Genomic DNA, 19,548 nt, shown 5'->3' on the forward strand with positions numbered 1-19,548 from the left:
GAATCCAAGGAGGATTCACCGAGTGAGACCTTAGGAAGGGGAACCAGATCTGTTGAGGCCAGAACGGAGCAATGAGAATCATTCTGCAACCCACCCAAGAGGCTTTCTGAAGAACTTGGAGCATCAGAGGCAAGGGTGGATAAGCATACAGAAGACCGGGTGGCCAAGCATGCACCAGAGCGTCTCTTGGGGTACCTCCGGAGGAGGTATCAGAGCGAAAAACTGTCGCACTTGGTGTTTGAGGGAGAGGCAAAAAGATCGCATGAAGGGGTTCCCCACCGTGCGAATATGCGTTCCGCTACTTGACAATTGAGAGACCACTCGTAAGGGGTCAGAATGGTGCGACTGAGCTTGTCCGCTAGGATGTTGGACCGACCGGAATGTGCGTTGCTATTAGAAAGCGGTTGGTGGAGATTGCCCATTCCCAAACTCTCATGGCTTCTCGACAAAGAGGGTAAGACCTTGTTCCCCTTGCTTGTTGATGTACCAGACAACAGACATGTTGTCCGATTGAATCGCAATTGTTCCCAAGGGAAGAAAGTCCTGAAGCGCTAGCAACGCTAAGAGCACTGCTCTCATCTCTAGAACATTGATATGCAGTAAGGTCTCTGAATCGTCCACGTGCCTTGGACGGTCCGGCCAAGTGCCCCCACCCGAGGCGGGAGGCGTCCGTGGTCACCGTGGCGAGAGGGGAGAAGCACAAAATGGCGGCCTCTGTGGAGATCCGGGAGTGGAGCCACCACAAGAGGGACCGCTTGCAAGCCTTGCTGATCGCTATGGGATGATGCATGGGGAGAGCAAGGTATGACCACTGTACTAAGAGCGTCCACTGTAGAATGCGCATATTGAGCCTGGCAAGAGGAAGAAGTGCTATAGCTGATGCCATGGACCCTAGAGCCCTCAGGACCAACTCCGCCGGAACAGAACTTGAGTGGAGAATGGCCCGCACCTGGAACTGCAGATTTTGAACTCTGTCCGCAGTGAGGAAGGCTCGTAAACTCCTTGTGTTTAGCCTGGCCCCTATAAAATCTAAGAGCTGTGTGGGTGCCAGGTTGGATTTCTTTGTATTTATTGTGATGCCCAGGAAAGGAGCAAGATGGAGAAAGGAGTCTCGCGCCAATAGAAGTAGATGCCTTGTTTGGGCGGTAAGAAGCCAGTCGTCCAGGTAGGGAAAGACCTGCACCCCCTGAAGCCTCAGGTGGGCCGCTACCACTGCTAATACTTTGGTGAACACCCTGGGGGCTGTGGTGAGACCAAAGGGAAGGACCCGGAACTGGTAGTGACTGGCTCCCAGCCGGAAGCGGAGAAACCTCCTGGAGCGCCTGTCCATCAGGATGTGGTAGTACGCGTCCTTGAGGTCTATTGAGCACATCCAGTGATTTTCTCCCAGAAGGGGGAGAATAGATTGCAGAGTGACCATTCGGAATTTTTCTTTGGGGACTGCCAGATTCAAGAGAGAGGTCTAGGATTGGTCTTAGTTCCCCCGTCTTTTTTGGCACTAAAAAGAATCTGGAGTAGAACCCTGATCCGATCTGGTCTGGGGGAACGGGCTGGATGGCTCTTTTCTTTAGCAGATGGCCAATTTCTGCCAAAGCGGTCTCCCGTTGACCGGGTGGGACGTCTGGGAGGGACTTCAACTTTGGAAGGTGAAGGAAAGGAATGCAATATCCTCTGGATATGATTTGGAGAACCCAGCGGTCCGATGTTATGGACTCCCATGCCGCTAGGTGCCCCGAACGTCCCCGACTGCCTCCAGAGTGGAACAGTCGGGCAACCTCAGGGTTGCTGCGCGGGCCGTTCAGAGAAAGGTTCCCTGGACCAAGTTTCTGGGAGCCCCTCTGCCTCTAGGGCGGCGTCCTCCCTGTCCTCCTCTGCCACGGAAGGACTGGTTGTCCGGAGCAGGCTGGGACTGCTGCGACTTCCGGAACCACATCTTCTTCTGACCCTTTTGGTTCCTAGAGTAGGGCCTCTGGGGTGCAGAGAAGCGGATTCCGACGGCAGACAGCGTCTTCCGTCCTTTCGCTCTGGGTCAACGCTCGCGAACGGTTTTGCCAAACAGAGCAGAACCATTAAAGGCGTCGCAAATGACGCTTTGAAGGGCTCAGAAAAATCGCAGTGGAGCCAGGCCTGACGTCCAGTGACCAGTCCTGTCCCGCAGCTCTAGCGCCTTCCGTTGCATGGGAGAGTAGCCGCATAGAAGTATTAGTAACTGACCTAAGAGTGGCCATACGGGTGGAGTGCAGAACCCTGTCCTCCTCCGAAATGGACTCAGGGGGGGATGCAGCGTATTCTTTAATAAGATCTCGCTGCATCCTAATGACATGTGCCAAATAGTTCAGCGCCCTTACTGAGAAGGTCGCTGAACTAAACATCCGCTTCCCCAAGCGGTCCATCATCCGAGACTCCTTGCTCGGGGGGTGGACTGAGGGACTCTCCTGAGCCAGTTCCCTCTTGGTGGCCGCCGCCATCAACATGGCATCTACCGGAGGCCCCTTACTCCAATGGGCCCGGTCGGATGGCGGACTAAGGATCCTATCTGGTCTTTTGGGAATTGGCTCCACGGTGTCCGGTTCCTTCCACGCCCTGGTGGTAATAAGGTCCACCAGGGGGTCGGCAGGGGGGGACACCCAAGAGGTAGACGGGCCCGCTTCAAATGCCTCCAAGAACACGGACTCGTCCGAGGAAGACTTGGGGGCAGACCACCCCCCCCTTATACGGAGCATTTCCATGATGTCTCCAAATGAGACATCCTCGGGGTGACCGTGGGGAGCCTTCCCTTCCTCCAAGTCCGTGTCTTCTGTGAGAGACTCGGGGAGTCAATGTGCCTCCTTTTGCACGTATGCTTGCGAGGGACATCCTCTGGGGGGCTGTCAGAGGAGTCCTCACAAGCAGCAATTTGTTCCATAGGAGCAACTTGGGGCACAGAAGCGGGCTGTCCCAGGGGCCGGATGGTAGAAGCCTGGCCCAGTGCAGAGGGAGCGCGGGACGGAGCCTGAACAAGTGCCGGGGGTCCGGAGACCCTCAACAGAGCCCTCTCCACTACATCAAAAGCCGAAGGGGAGCCGACCTCGACCAAAGGATCCGACAATCGGCTCCCCCTCGGATCCGAAGAGTGGACCGGAGCCGGCGCCGAAGCGCTCGGATCCGAAGGGACAGTGCGCTCCGACACAGACGGCGCCGAAGGAGCACTGATCCCCCCGGATCCGAGGCTCGGATCCAGGCTCCGAGAGGTCGGATCCGACGCACTCGAGGGCAGGGTCGGATCCGAAGTACCAAGTACTATCGGCGCCGACCCACCCCGGCCCGAGCTGCTCGGCTCCAGCTGCTCCGAACCCGGATAGCGGGTCGGAGAAGGAGCAATAGGCTTAAAAGGGTGTTGAGCTCCCCCAGAGGAGGCAAGAGCACTCCCATCTGCATCTGGGCCTGGATGAATCTTCTCATCATCCGGTCCAGATCAGCATCTGAAAGGCTATATGTAGATCTCGACGAGGCTACCGAGGTAGGCCTGGAGAGCCTCCTCGATAGCCTCGACGGAGATCGGGTCTCCTCCTCCTCAGGCCCGGTGAAAAGCACACAGGGACCAGAGCCGAGAAGGAGGAGACCGAGCCGACAGGAGCCGGGAGAAGCCGCTTGGCTGGCGGGCCGAAACAGAGGTCTCGGCCCGCCAGGTGCTTCTCCCTCCGGTCCTTTCTAGCATCCCTCTCCTCTCCAGAAACGGGAGGTTGAGTCCCAGGAGCAGGAGGGGTGCCACAGAGGGAATAACCGAACGGTTGCTCCCGAAGGAGCGGAGGCCGAGCCGAGTCCGGCAAAAGACCCGCCAAGCCAAGCTTGGACCTCCGCTCCCTAAGTGCCCTGGGGTTGAACCCTGCACAAATGGAGCATCCAGATGTGGGGTGTTCAACCTCCAGGCACCTAACACAGCCAGTGTGGCCATCAGCCCGGGAAAGCTTATTGCCCCACTCGGTGCATTTAGAGAATATAGATTTGGGCTGATCAGCCATCAAATCTATAAAGCTACTAAAATAAGTAACTAAAAACTAATAAAGACACACAGGCCCAACACACACACTCTACGCCAACAGCGAGGGGAGGGAAAAAAAATACTTAATTAAACTCTAAACACAACTATCAAAGAGGGAAACCTAAACTTTCACACAAAAAAGCACAAAAAATTTTAAATTTTCTGATTTAACAGTAAAGAAACTAGCACTTAGCTGAGAGCTATGAATACCAATCCAGTCACCAGCGCGGCAAACGAGATCTGAGGTCATGAGGGTAGAGCAGGGCATTATGGGTGAGGGGAGGAGCTGAGAGCTTGGATCCATAGCTGGAAAACCATGCCGGTTCGGATCCGATATCGGATCCATAACCCACAGGTTGCAGACAAATGAATCTCCTACTTCAGATCATATATTAACCTGAGAGATTCTAAAGCTGGATACTAAGAAAGTGAGAACCATAATACATAGACCAGAGGACAAGAACATTATAATGACATTTTTGGAAATGTTACAGTATTCTGCAAATCTCATAACGAATATCTCAGGCACTAAAATGTATTTGAGAAAGTAAAAGCAAGAAGCAGAATGGGAATACTTACCAGAACAAGACAAGGGTTTTGAAATGTTAACAAAGCTAGCTACTGAGGTACCAACTTTGAAACATTGTGGCATTACTAAACCACTTGCACTGCAAGTATATGTCAGTCATTTTGGGCCTGGAGCAGTACTTATGCAACAGAATAAACTAGGAGCATAAAACAGGAGCATTTACTGATGCACAAACAAAATGTTCCAGACCAAGAAACAGATGCTAGCCATTGGGCACAGATCTGAGCAATCTCATATTCAGATATGCAGAAGACATCAGTTGACCCTGTACAAGCTACCCTGAAGAGCACAAAAGATGTACTCAGTTTCTATAGAAATGTGATATGACAAAAAATATAAACAAGATTAAACAGCTGCATAATGCAGATATGCTGTACAGAGCCTAACAATGCTGGCGGGACATACCATAGCTACCAAAGACAAAGAGAAAGGTCAAGAAATTTAAGAAAAAGCATGGAAGAGGGCAGAGAATTACAGTTGCTCATAGGTGCTGCTACTGGAGCATGGCCAAATCAGTTAGGTGAAAATGCATAAAGACAGGCAGGTATACCAGTTCTTCAAGGATGAAATCAGATCTACAAAAGGACAGATATTCGAGTCTAATAAAATCAAAGTACCAGATCAGCTCAAAGAATCTGTGTTGGAAAAAGTGCAAGAATCCCATTTGAAAAGAATGATATATAAGTAAAGAACCTGAGATAGTATATTACTTCCCAGGGATGTAGAGTAAATTGGGAAAGTAGTGCACAGTTGTGAAGTGTGCAATATACAGCACAGTTTGAATTTTCAAGAAGAGACAATACCTTAATCGATATTTATCTTGGTAAGAAATACAGATGGCATAATCTTGATTTCAAGAAAGATCATTACTTGTGTGTGTAGACTTATTTGAAATATATAGATGAGGTTAAACAAAAAGACATGACAAGTGAAGTGCAACTAACAAATTCAAAAGTACATCCTTGAGACACAGAATACAAGCTACTTTAATTTTTGATAAAGGTCCACAATGTGCAAGCCAGGAATTCAAGATTTATGAATGCACAGAAATTCAAACACATTAGTACTACTCCAAGATACCCTTGGCATGATGTTCAAATAAGAAGAATTCAGACAATAAAAACAATCTCATGCAAAAGAATATAAGTATCAATACAATTATTTATCTAAACTAGAATACAAATATAAGCCTTCTAAATGTACAGGACTATTATGGGCACAACTACTGATAGAAGACTTCTGATGGCATGGCAAATATAAAAAAAAATGCTCAACAAGCTTTAACAGCAACTGAATATGGCTTTGTAACTCACAACTCATGCTCAACCCCCCCACCCACAAAAAAAGCATTTCATTTTCCCCAAATCCCTCTCTTATGAAAAAAATAAAATCATCTCTCTTAATATTGCGACCACTGAAGTCACTTCTCACAGCAAATTATTAGGAATTATACTGGATGACAATCTTAAATTCAACCTGTATAAACAAAATTGCATACAAAAACTCACCAAACACTAGAAATGCTTCACACAGCCCAAAACCTTCTCACCAATGCCACTACTTGCCTTCTCCCCTTACTATGTTATCACACTCCTATCCTTACTGACCTCCAGGCATCACATAAAGCAAAACTTGAACAATGCTACAATAAAGTGGCTAAATGTGCAGCAAATACCCCTATAATAACCCATTAATCTATAGCACCAAAAAGCCTCAACTGATTAGAACTACCTAATCAACTTACATATGTACAGCCTCTTACCACTTAGGATATAAAGCTGGAATCTCCTAACAGCTGGACTTGGATAGAAATTGAAAACTGTGTAAAAACTGGATCCCATTTGAAGATAAAAAAATGGTTGCATTGTTACATTTCAATATGCAATGCATAGTACTTAGTGCAGGATGTTTACTTTTTTAGTACAGGAATGAAAGAGAAACAAATTAGCGAGTATTTAGAAAAGATGGCGAGAGGGTGTGTGGGGGGTGGGGGGTACAAATGTACCAGCTGGAGGATATGCAGGAGCAGAGCCATGTGTCTAGTAGATGCTGTTTTAGTTGGATTTTCAAGCCTTTTAAGTTATTTAGTAGTCTTAGTTGTGCTGGGATGGAACTCCATTTATGTGCTACATAGTCTGAGCAGTGGAAGTAGCCTGTAGAATTCTTAGGCTTGGTTATGGAAAGCAGAGATTTATTAGTGAAGCCTAAGGCCCAGTTTGGAGAGTATGGCTGTATAATAGTGTTTACAGATGGAAATCCGTCAGGGTTAGTATACAACTTCTATATTGTTAGTAGTTGTGAGCAGATTAGTGTGTTAGGATTATATTCATGGATATTCTAATAAGTGAAGGATAAAATAGCACAATAACTTCTTTCGAGCTTAAAGAGATACCACAAAGGATTAGTTCTGCAAGGCAGAAGGATTTTCTAACCAGTACAGACACTTAGTGGTCCAAGAAGAGTCTCTGTAGATTGTTCCAGATGTAACTGGAATGCTATAGACATGGCAAGCAGTAGTAATGTGAGATGTACCAAAGGAAATTATGCTATATTTTCTAACACTGGAGGTAAGCCGGAAGCCCAAGACTAACACATCAAGCATTATTAGGTCCAGCCCTTGCTGTAAAACTTGAGCTATCAGAATGAGATTTGATAACAACTCCCAAGTTTGAAGTCATCAGCACACTTGGTTAGCATAGTTTATTAATATCAACTTTCATGCCAGTGAAGTATATACCAAACAGAATGGGACAGAAGACAAAGTTCTGAGAGACACTTTTGGTAATACTTTTATATCTAGATCAAACACTTCCAAACTTAACAGTATGGGTGCTGTCATAGAGCCAGTTACCTCTCCAGAAAACTATGTATGGGTTAATGGTAATCTGTGAGAGTTGTCAACAAACCCAGAATGGGTGATAGTGTGAAAGGTTTGGAAGGTACATTTAGGCAGTGTGAACTGTATGCCCCATATCTATGGGCCTCAGTAACCCTTTCAAAAAATGAAGCCATTTTGAACATGAATAATCTGCCTTTTACAAAGCCAAACTGGTACATGTTCATGGATATAAGGTCATGTACATTACTGTTAATTAGTTCAGCTATACCATATTCCATCGCCTTACAATTCATATTGCAGAGACTAATTGGCCTGGAATTTACAGGGTCCTTAAAGGGCCCACCTTCATATAAGGGCACCACAACTGCTGTTCTGTACACCTGAGGGATGTAACCTCTGGAGAGATGCAGGTTGAAGAGTTGATGGAGAGGTTTTGCTAGACAGGTCTTTGCACTTCTCAACAGACATCATGGATACTTGTCAGCATCCACAGAACTGGTATTTTAATTTTAGAAAATGCTAAAAAGACTTTGTTCAAAGTGCTTTTAGGAGGGAAGGCGAGAGAGGGAAATGTGGGGGCAGAGATAGGAGGGTGGTCATGATGAAGTAGGAAGATAATTTTTCCACAAGAATATTAGCAATGTCTTTAGGGTCAGAGGAGGAAGTGATATTATAGATAAGCACAATACATAACTGGAATTACTTCTAAGCTTCCTAAATGCAATTGAAGACCTTGTAGTTGTCTTTTGAATTAGCTGCAACTTAAAAAGTTTATTTCTGGCTTTGCATTCCCCAATGGCAAGTGTGACAGACTTAATACTTTTAAATTTGTTTTTATAATGATAAAGTGGAAATCTTCTAGAAATGGTCAACTCCTTTTTCTTTTTATCATAGCTTTTTGAGGCAGAATTTCCACAATGTAGGTTGAATTTTAAACTTGTCATTATGCATCTAACAAACTGGCACAGAAGATTGAATATATCCATCCAGAATGGAAAAAAATTCAAAGGGGTAGACAGCTGTCTCAGGTACAAAGTTTGCTAGGGACCTATACCATTTAAAATTATGAATATGAGCAGTAAATAAAACTGGTTTTGGAGCAATCCCTCGATTGGTTTTAAAGGAATATGAAGATGCAGGAAGGCTTGTCTACCTGCAAAAAATATAAATGGATTTCTGTGACTTCTTTTCATAGTATTGTCACTCACTGAAAATTCCTCTGGTGAGTAAATATGAATTCCTTCTAGCTTACTATATTCCTAAAAATGTGAAAAGTAATCTTGACTTTGTAGTGTAATTTTGCTGTAGTATATGGAGAGATTTATAAACTATGTTTAGCAGTAACTTACTAATTCCTGTAATTAATGAAGGTTCAGCATTTGTTGACAAGCTCTCTGAGTTAGGAATTAATCCCTACATAACACACTGGATTGCTGGCTGGGTGGCTCACGGACAGGACCCAAATGTCGAGACTGATGAGACCAACCCCACCAAAAGACCGGTCACCAGCGGAGTATGCCAGGGCTCCATGCTGGGACCACTCCTGTTGGCATCTAATTCTCAAAAGTCAAAGCTAACATTTAATGACTCTGGCTGATTAAGTTCACAAATGACTGTAAATTGGTAGCTATTACAGAATCTTCTCCTATGACATCAACATCTTGCAAGAGGGTTTAACACAGGCAAATGACTGGTGCTAAAGCCATGGCCCAAAATTCAGTGCTAAAAAAATAATTATAATGCCCTTTGACAAAATGTCAACCTAAGTTAATTGCTTCACTAAAAAAACACCCCCAAGAGTCGACCCAGTAGTAAGGTAGTTTGGAACACATGTAGACAGCAAACTTCCCTCTGACCAACAAGTAGCTAAGATAATAAGAAAATCATTCTATGTTGCCCAACTTATAGGTAAGGGTATGGCATCCAGGTCCAAGGAAGTTATAGTACCACTCTATTTGGCCTTTAGCAGACCTATCACTGAATATAATGCCCCCTTTGGCAAGTATCTAACCGGACACTCACAGTAGCTGGAATGCCCACAAAGGTTTCTCACGAACAGAATTCACAGCATGAATACACTTCCTACACTGGATTGCCTAAAGCCTCTGTTACTGTATTCAGTCTCCTACAGGCTGGTGAGAGGGGATCTTTGCCTGGCTTACAGGACTTCCTCAGTCCCAGACCTAATGGATCTATTGCACATGAACAAAGCAGCACCAGAAACATTAGATCCAGGAATCTGAACTTCGCTTGTGACTTAAACAAAACATCCTGGAGGGACAGATATGTGTCCCAAAGGATCCCCACATTATGGAACAGGTTCCTCATCCATGTAAAACACATTTCAGCCCTGATCCTATTCAAATGAAATCTTAAAAATTAGATGAGAAATTGTAAATTCATCACCAGTCTGCCCCCCGTGTCCCTTATGGACAGAAGCCATCAATAAGAAAAGTTTTATCCTAACACCCCTCCCAATCAAATTCTTAGTTACCTCTTTACTAACATGTTCTTTCCCTGATAGATGCCCATGATACTCTGGGACTCAAATGGTCTAGGGTGCACAGCTAGGCTTTTAAGGGTCATTAGTCTAGTAACAACCTATGAATCTATTTACTGTAATTGCTGAGGTTATAAAACCAAAACCCAAGGCGCAAGCAAACCAACACACAATTAGTATTAAGTCCCAAAAGCATAGGATAACACCTGAACCACAATATAAAAATCACAATCCTTTATTCCACACATAAGCGCTTTCACTGTTCAACAGACCACTTCACCAGACAAAGAAAATCACATACAACCTAGAGTTTATATAATAAACATCAATTAAAATTTAAAAATTCTCTCCAAAATATTTAAAGATATAGTGTTACTAAAAACAACAATCAATGGGCTATTTCTTGAGCCGTTTCAATTTTAAAACTGGTTTAATAGAGATAAATTCATTTAAACCATACTGCTTGTGAGCAGCTAATCTAAAAATCCATTGTAATTCAATATTTTCAGTAAAACTAGTAAATGGCCCAAGTCTCCCTTGTTCATAAACGACATGCAATGCTTGAAACAAAAAAGTGCGGTTTGGTCCACTTTCAATTGTGTGCTTAGCCAAGGCATTATAAGTTAAACATTTTTGCGTGCAATACAAATGGTTTTGTATTCGTACTTTCAAGGACCTATTGGTCTTCCCCACATAAAAATGAAAGCATACTGTACAATGAGCTACATAGATCAAATATTATATATATAAACAAGATATTCATTTTGGCAGAAAAATAATAAATAATAATTGGCCCATGCTGACGGTTGATTCCAAAACTTCTGATGTTGTAGGTCCTTGCCCCAAGTTTGTATATAGAAATAGGAAGAATTTAAAACAAATGTTATGTTATCCTAAAATTCCAAGGACTGATTTATTAATTGTGAATGGAACACGTAAATGTGGATCATTGTAAATACTGTGTATACATTAATGAGTCACGTTTTTTTTAAACATCCAGCTACAGGTAGATTATGGAAACTGAGATGTAAAGCAGATTGTAACACTACAGATTTGATCTATGTAGCTCCGTGAAAACGCTTACGTGTGGAATAAAGGATTGTGATTATTATATCGTTGTTCAAGTATTATCCTTCTTTGATTTTGGGACTTACTAGTAATTGCTGAAGTACAGAACGTTAAAACTGGAAGCAGACCTCGAAATGGATATGTAAGGATCATGTGCTGCTTAAAACTATTCAAAAATCCCCAGACCTAGCAACTTATAATGCTAGAAAAGCTCTTCTGCTGCTGTATGTTATATTATTCAGCCTAAAATAAATTCTGCACATATTATGCTTTTACCTGGGTTGTGTTTTTTTGTTCAGTTACTGTTCATGTAAATTTGAGGTTTACCATATGTCACTTTATTGTCTTCTGCATCAAAATTTTTGTCATCCCTGACCTTGGAAATGAGCAATTTTTCATTATGATTACCCCCTCCAAAATTTTAAACTGAAAGAAATGAAACTGCTAAAAATACTGTCAATGTTATTTACGAATCGTACTTACATAACATCCTGCATTGCTTGAAAGACATTTGTGATATCCTTCATATGTTCTGCACTAGCAACTAGTTTTGCTAGATCTGTGGCTGTCCTGTAAGTTGTAAAGTTGAACACCACTTTTGAATATTTGCTAAACTGCACGGCAGAAAACTAGAGGGAAAAACAAAAAGAAAATACAGATAAGAAATGATACCTAAAGTTCTTTATGCAACCCTGACAATTTCAAGGATGTAACTTCAGTTAAGGGGTCAAAGCACATAAATACGGTGCTAATGAATGGGCATCCTGAAATAAATGTCTTGCTCATCAGCTTTAGGAACTGGAAACAAACATTTACAATGAATTAAAGCAAAAACCTCTCATGCATCTGACTTGCAACTTCCTCTTTATCAAGGAACATAAAGGACAGGGACTGAAGGTACATTTTATAAAGAACAACTGGAGTCTGTAACTTAAAATCGTTTGTATTTTAATCAAATGTTTTGTTTCAGAAAAGTTAGGATTCATATCAGAGAAAAAGGAAAAAAATATGAGACATCAGTGATTGTGAGGAACAGCCCTGTTTGGGTGTTGAAAATAAAAAAGAGAGAGCTTAACTGAAATAACAGAAATACAAGATACTGTTAGCTGACATATAATGGAAAAAGTCAAGCCTTTTTGGTCATAACGGCAGAGCTCTGAAGTGATATGCTAAATGATCATATAGTAGCCAAGTGAAAATTATTGTAATGGCAAAATAAATCCTTAATAAAATTCAGAAAATATATAACAGATACAAAACATTAAAATGAAAAGTTAGTAACATTTATATCCAAGCTTAAGCTGCAAAAACTTACTCACAAAATATTTCAAATGCATCACTGATCAGCTTGCAAATTAAATTACATGCAAAATCTCCTATGAGTGAACCAAGGGGTAAGTTAAAAATGAGTAAGAGAATAGCAGAGAGCTAATCACCTTAGCCAACAGGATGCAGAATCCAGCACTGCAACATCAGTCTCTGATGGAAACCAAGGAGAAGCTGCTATTGCCAGACTGCAAATATGTTGAGGAAATGGATGCTATAAAGGAGTGAAGTCAAAAACATGTATGTAACAACTCTGTCAGTTCTCACTGTACATGAGGGTTACCAGGGGGGCTCTTTGGGGAAATTAAATGACTTTTCTTTTAAATGACTAAATGGCTAATGTTGGTGTCTCACAATTCCTCCACCTCTAAACCACAACTGGAACCAGTGAAAAACCTTCACAGCAACTGGTAAAATCCAAAAAGCTTTATTGTACCACACACTGGTTGAGCGCTTTCTTCCCTTCTGAAGGGACTTCATCAGAACAGTTTCAGTTTTACAACCCAGCCCTTTTATGTAAAGAAGAACCCAATTAACCAATTAATTATACTAAACATTTACATAAAAAACTACAGAGACATAAAAACAAGATGCATTTAACAATTGTGTATACAACAGTTCAAAACATTACACGGCAATTACATATCAGACAAATTACCGTTCACTATAAAAACTTAAAAAATATTCACTCAAATGTCTAAAACTAATTATGTTACCCTAAAATATTTTTTTAACTTCAAAAGACATGCCATATTCACATTTTCATTAATACCAGGTGTCTAGGTGGCATTCAGCCTTAACTGCCACCTTAACTCACATATATCTAAATGTACATCCAGTATTCTACCCTGATAGTCCTTAACCAACTGTTGCAATACAGAAAACTTAAAAATGTGGTCCTTATTCTCAGATATATGCCTACTCAAGGTGTTAGTCATTTTGTTGTTTCTTATATCCAATAAATGTTCCTTAAACCTGTCCTTAAATCATCTACATGTTTTGCCCACATAAAAAGCAGAGCATGACTGGCATCTAGACGCATATACCACATTCTTACTGCAACAGTTAAAGTGCCCTGCAATGTGTATATACAGTCCATTTAGCCTCAAATACTCTGGGGTCTCTCCTATATTCATACAACAATTCCCCATTCCACATTTAAATTTCCCCCATTTTCTGCTAGAAATAACCACTTCTTCATTTCCTTTTGATTCTAACAAATTTTTGAATGATCTGTCCCTCCTAAAGACAATCACAGGAGCAGATCCTACTTTTTGTGCAATACGTTGATCATATGACAAAATTTCCCAATTAAGCCTGAGTATTTCGACATTCCCATCTTCATCCAAACTGAAAGTGGTAATAAAACTAAGCTTCCTATCAGGCTCCTCCTTTCTGACCTGATAGGCTGCCTGACCTCTATTGGAAATGGATGGGTTTTAGACATCCAAACTCTAGCCATCCTAAAAGACCCAGTCAGTTATAAAGTCATACAGACTGCAGATAGGACAATCCAGAGCATATCTAAACAAGTCTGTCTTAGTTTGTGATTTATTGATCTTTACTGTTAAAAAAAGGATGTTATTGCACATTCCCATGGGATGTAAAGGAATTCCAGCTTTTTTCTGACTTTCAGAACTTGTATGGTTGCAGCAACAACTTTACAGTACTTCGTTTAGTATTTAGTTGTATACTGTTTGTGTGATTTTTCTCATAGAAGTTTATTTAAGTTACCTTTGATTTCTATGATAACTCATTTTGATAATTCTTTTCTTCTAGAATGTTTTATTCATTTGCAGCTGAATATGGATTCCATAAATTAGTATGTCATTAATGATTTGCTAAAGCACAAATATCTTGTACAGTATAATAAATGTTATGTATATTTAAAGGTAATGCCTGACCACACTGATGATCTTCGTTCCTCATGTCAAATTCTGGTTGATTTGCTTACCATTATTAGTAGATTTACTGAGGAAGACTGTACTTGTGCAACTGGCACAGCTTGGAGAACCACTGTTACGTATATTACTGAATGGACTGGTAAGATAAATAATGTTACGCAAAGGGAAAAATAGAACACATTTAGGAAAATATGTGTTTATTGTCTGTAATGATCATTCCACCCTCATAAAAGAAAACAAAATGACCCTGACATCTTTTGAATTCTGGATACAAGTATTTAGCAACCTGAGGATTCAGAGCTTTTAGAAGGAAATAAAAAAAAAAGAAAGAAAGGAAGGAAGAAGTTCACAACAAATAAGGCAGAAAAAGAAACTGATAAGTGCCTGTAAAGCAAAGAGAATAGATACTAAAAAAGGATACTGCTTTGTTATGTAACACAGGGATTACAGGACATGATAATATTCTTCTAACAGAAAACCTTCAACCTACAGAAGAAGGCAGGATTTTTCCACAAGACAAAATAGAAAAAAAGAGGCAAAGGACAGGTGAAAATGAAGAAATCAAAACTGAATGTGGAAGAATTGAAGAACATTACTGTAACAGAACAGATGAGAAAGACAGATGTTGACGACATGGCTCAAGCTGTGGATGTACATAGTCAGATGGATGAGAATTGTATGTTTGAAAATGTAATCTAAGACCTATTGTGATGAAGACCATTCCTTTGTACCAATTGATAGAGCAGATATTACTGAATTGGAAGTTAAAGATTCTTCAGATCTGGTCAAAAAAGATATTCTTGTAATTGAAGATTCAATTATTACAGGAACTGATACTTATATCTGCAGAGAAGATAATGAACATTGATTAATGTTATGCTTGCCAGGAGCAAAAATAGAGGATGTGAGACAAGCCTTAGACTGCCTTAATATAAGGAAATATGAATCTGTTTTTATTCATGTCAGTACTTCCTGCAGGAGTTTTGGCTCAGATAATAACACACAGGTAGAGCGATAAGCTGGAAGAGAGTTTAGTGCAACTTTTTTTTTATATTACGTCTCTTGTAAAAGGGGGAGTAGTCCTTTTGAGCCATACTTTGTTATGTAGAGAGTGGCTACATGGTTTGAAGGAATTATTTGGAAACCAATGTTTGTAGAAGAATACTATCACTAAAAGACTATGTGAAGCATATGTTTATCAGACAGCTGCTGGGTATTAAAGACTGTCTATGATGAATGGTTCATTACTTTGTACAATCTAGTCTACGCCTCTCTGCCAGTGCTCGGTATGAGTCTTTTTGATCGGTTTTCCGATACTCTGAACTGAGAGGACCCTTCAGCAAAATCCACTCCCAATAAGGAAGTCCACCCTACACCTATCAGCAAAGCATCATTTAATCTTGCAACCTGCAAGTTTTAGCCCAGCAACAGTGTATGTTTCTATATTTAACCAGATAACATAGCCATTTATTGCTGTCTCTTAAAGAAGCCTCTTTCTAACATGCCCACATCCTGGAAGCTAGCTCCCTCTTGAACCCACCCCAGAATCCTGTCCATACACTGAGTTAATCTGCAAATATTTCTACCCAGTCTACAAGACTTTATATTCAACATCCTATGCAGTCCTGATATACTGTATTACAGTTAAGGGCAGCATAGGACAGGCCTCAAAATCATAGTTAATTACCTGCCTGTATATTACGTGGCTGATTTTTTCTCAACTCCGCTGCCTGTCTTGTGGTTTCACCTTAATGGGGAACCCCCCCTCCCATTCACACACGTCACACCTGAGTTTACTTAGTGTAGTGTACAGCTCTGGCACCATTTTTAAATGTTAGCGTCCATCTAATAAGGGCTCCTGGCATTCCGGCAATGTGTGCATGCAAGAAAGGACAAATTAAATTATCTGCTTCAAATATAAAGATATAATCAAACAAGTTATTGTAATTATGTTATACATGATGATATTATCTCAGATGTAGAGTTGGTAAAGGACAGCATAATTACAAGTAGATATTGTGTGTAAGGTAGACAAGATCACTCTCTTCCAAAGCGCTACTGATGTAAAATTGCAGCGTTGACAAAAAAAGAAGTTATGTACTTACCATAACGTTCCATGTTTGTAGTCCATCTCGCCTACATTCTTGCTGGATGGGTTCGGAGCCGATATTTGGCTCTGACTCAGTTGATACTAAAGCTCGAGAGCTTTTACTGGCTCGAAACTAACCCCTATCCCATGGTGCTTCACGGCAATTCCCCAGATCTTGTTTGCAAGAAAGCAATAAGTACCTAACAAGTATGAATTATCAGAAACTGTATACATACAGACAAAAAATTATGTAATATTATCCATGCCAGGTGGACAACAACTATAACCAGTTCAGACAGCACCAGTATAGTCCACCAGATCCTCCAGAAAGAGGAAGGGGGTAGGAGGGAGGGACACAAGAATGTAGGCGAGATGGACTACAAACATGGAACGTTATGGTGAATACATAACTTCTTTATGTTATGTAGTCCTATCTCATCGTAATTCTTGCTGAATGGGACAGCGTCCCTAGCACCTTTATCCCGGGTGGCTCAAGCGAAGAGACTCTTCAGCACAGTGGACCCAAAGGATGACCTGTCCCAGGAGGCCAAATTCATTTTGTAATGAGTGACAAAAGTATGTGGTCTTGCCCAAGTAGCTTCTGTGCAAATAGTATCAATTGGGAGCCTAGATCTAAAGGCACATGAAGTAGATACTGCCCTAGTAGAATGGCCTTTTACTTTGTTAGGTAATTGTTTGCCAGCAGTTTGATATGCAAAGGAAATGCAATCTGAAAGCCATTTTGAAAGAGTAACTTTGGAAACAGGCAAGCCCTTATTCTTGTCAGAAAAGGAAACAAATAATTGATCTGATTTTCTGAATTCTTTAGTCCTGTGTAAGTAAAATCTGAGAATTCTGTGAACATCTAATTGGTGTAGTCTATACTCAGATTTATTAGAATGGTTTGGAAAAAATACTGGTAGTGCAATAGTAGTGTTCAGATTATGCTCTGAGCATACCTTGGGAAGAAAGGAAGGGTTTGTCCTGAGTGAGACTCTATGCTTGTGGAAAATAATGTAAGGAGGTTGAATAGTAAGGGCATGCAGTTCTGAGACTCTCCTAGCAGATGTTATGGCTACTAAGAATAGATACCAAGATTCCAAGATAACAACTTCAGATCTGATGAAGAAGAAGGCTCAAAGGGTGCAGACATTAGTGATGTGAGAACTAAGTTTAAGTTCCAGGGTTCTGATGGTTGTTTGATGGGAGACCTGAGTAGGAGAACCCCCTTCAAAAAGGTTTTGCACAAGGAGTGTGACATGATGGGATTTCCCATGAAGCCAAAATGGAAATTACAAATGGTAGCTAACTGAACTCTGACTGTAGCGGCTGCAGCTCCTTCATGAAAATTTGACGCAAGAAAGGATAAAATGGATTCTATAGGAGGTATATAGGGATCTAAGCCTTGGTTTGTAGCCCAAATAGAAAACCTTTTCCATTTGCTGGAGTATAACTTCTGAGTAGAAGGCTTATGGGATGAGAGCAGAATGTGTTTGACAGAAGGGGAGAGGGGGATGCACCTGGCTATTTGTGGAACTGCAGCAGCCATGCTGTCAATATGAGGGTGTGGATGGTGGGATGGAACTGCCCCGATTGATGAATCAGGAGGTCTGGAGATGGTTCCAGAATCCACGGTTCCTCCAAAAGGTAGGGTCACAGGAGGGGAAACCATACTTGTCGAGGCCAGTAAGGAACAATGAGGATGCGGGTACTCCTCAACTGCTTTGTTTTCTGTATTACCTTTGGGATGAGAGGAAAAGGTGGGAAGGCATAAAGAAGTCCCGGGGGCCAATCGTGGAGTACAGCATCCCTGGGTGACATCCCCTGATGGGGAATTAGGGCAAAATAGCTGCTGCATTTGCTGTTCATGTGAGAGGCAAATAGGTTGCAGCAAGGCTGGCCCCATCTGTGAAAAATCTCTTTTGCAACTTCTGCATTCAGGGACCACTCGTGAGGCATCAGAATTACTCGGCTGAGTTTGTCTGCTATCACACTGATTTCCGGATGTGTGCTGTGTTGCTACCAGAAAACGTATGAGTGTCCATCACCCATTTCCAAACTATTAAGGCCTCGCAAAGCTGGTAAGATTTGGTTCCCCTTGCTTGACTGGATCCCAATCATCCTGGTGGAAGGGAGCTGTGAAGTACTTTCAACGATATAGCACTGCTCTCATCTCCAGAACATTGATGTGCAAGTGGTTCCTCCGTGGTTCTGCCAAGTACCTTAGACTGGCCATTCCAGATAATGCCCGATCTGGGAAAGGCCCGCGGTATCAAAACTGCTTTCTCTTGGGAGGAACAAGTGGACGACCTAATTTAGGAGAAATTTTTCTGTGTGCAAACCACCATGTGAGATCCTTCGTAGGTGTTTGTTATGAAAATCTGATGAGACAATGGAAGGTCTTGCATCCACCATTGGGCAAATAGCAGCCACTAAAGTATCCTCATGTGTACACGGGCTAGAGGAGATAATAGGATGGAGGAAGCCATAGTCCCTAGGACTTGAAGGACTACCCTGGCCTGAACATTTTGACTGTTTAGCAAGGATCTGACTTGATTGCGTAGAGACTCTACTCTTTCTAGTGTTAGTCTTGCTGACATGGTGGTTGTGTCTATTTCTGAGCCTAAGAATACAATATGCTGCGAAGGCGATAAGGCTGATTTTTTTAGGTTGACTGTGATGCCTAAACTGGTGCACAAGGATAGAGTCTCGTCCCTGGTTCTGATGAGTTGATGCTTGGTGGTAGCAGTGAGGAGCCAGTCGTCTAGGTATGGAAACACCTGGAATCCTTGACATCTCAAGTGAGCCGTTACCACTGCCATGCACTTAGTGAACACTCTGGGGGCTGTAGTGAGACCAAAGGGCAGTGTTCGTCACTGAAAATGACTGGCTCTCACCCAGAAGCATAAATGTCTCCTGGAGCACCTGTCCATTTTGATGTGGTAGGACACGTCCTGGAGATCTATTGAGCACATCCAACTGTCTTTCCCAATAAAAGGGAATATTGACTGCAGAGTGATCATTCGGAACTTTGATTTCTTTATGGACTTGTTGAGTCTGCTGAGATCTAGAACTGATCTCCAGTCCCCTGTCTTTTTTGAAACTAAAAAGAATTGAGAGTAAGTTCTGGATCCTATTTGCTCTGTGGGGACTTCTTGGATGACTCTTTTTTGCAGTAACGAGATGACCTCTGATTTTGCAATCTGTCTAGT

The 19,548-nt window shown here is 42.0% G+C and overlaps 1 protein-coding gene across 1 annotated transcript in view; it reads right to left on the bottom strand.

Annotated features, from left to right (window-relative positions):
• LOC122813657 (integrin alpha-X-like) overlaps window positions 1-19,548 on the bottom strand; it is a 3,682,398-nt gene that overhangs the window by 2,395,869 nt on the left and 1,266,981 nt on the right. The window contains exon 7 of the mRNA XM_044086096.1: window positions 11,501-11,646. Coding sequence (XP_043942031.1) covers window positions 11,501-11,646 — 146 coding nt within the window. The remainder of the gene's footprint in view (window positions 1-11,500; window positions 11,647-19,548) is intronic.

The sequence above is a fragment of the Protopterus annectens genome, chromosome 10.part0, assembly GCF_019279795.1.
Source record: "Protopterus annectens isolate FY-2018-M chromosome 10.part0, PAN1.0, whole genome shotgun sequence".
Taxonomy (NCBI): Eukaryota; Metazoa; Chordata; order Ceratodontiformes; family Protopteridae; genus Protopterus; species Protopterus annectens.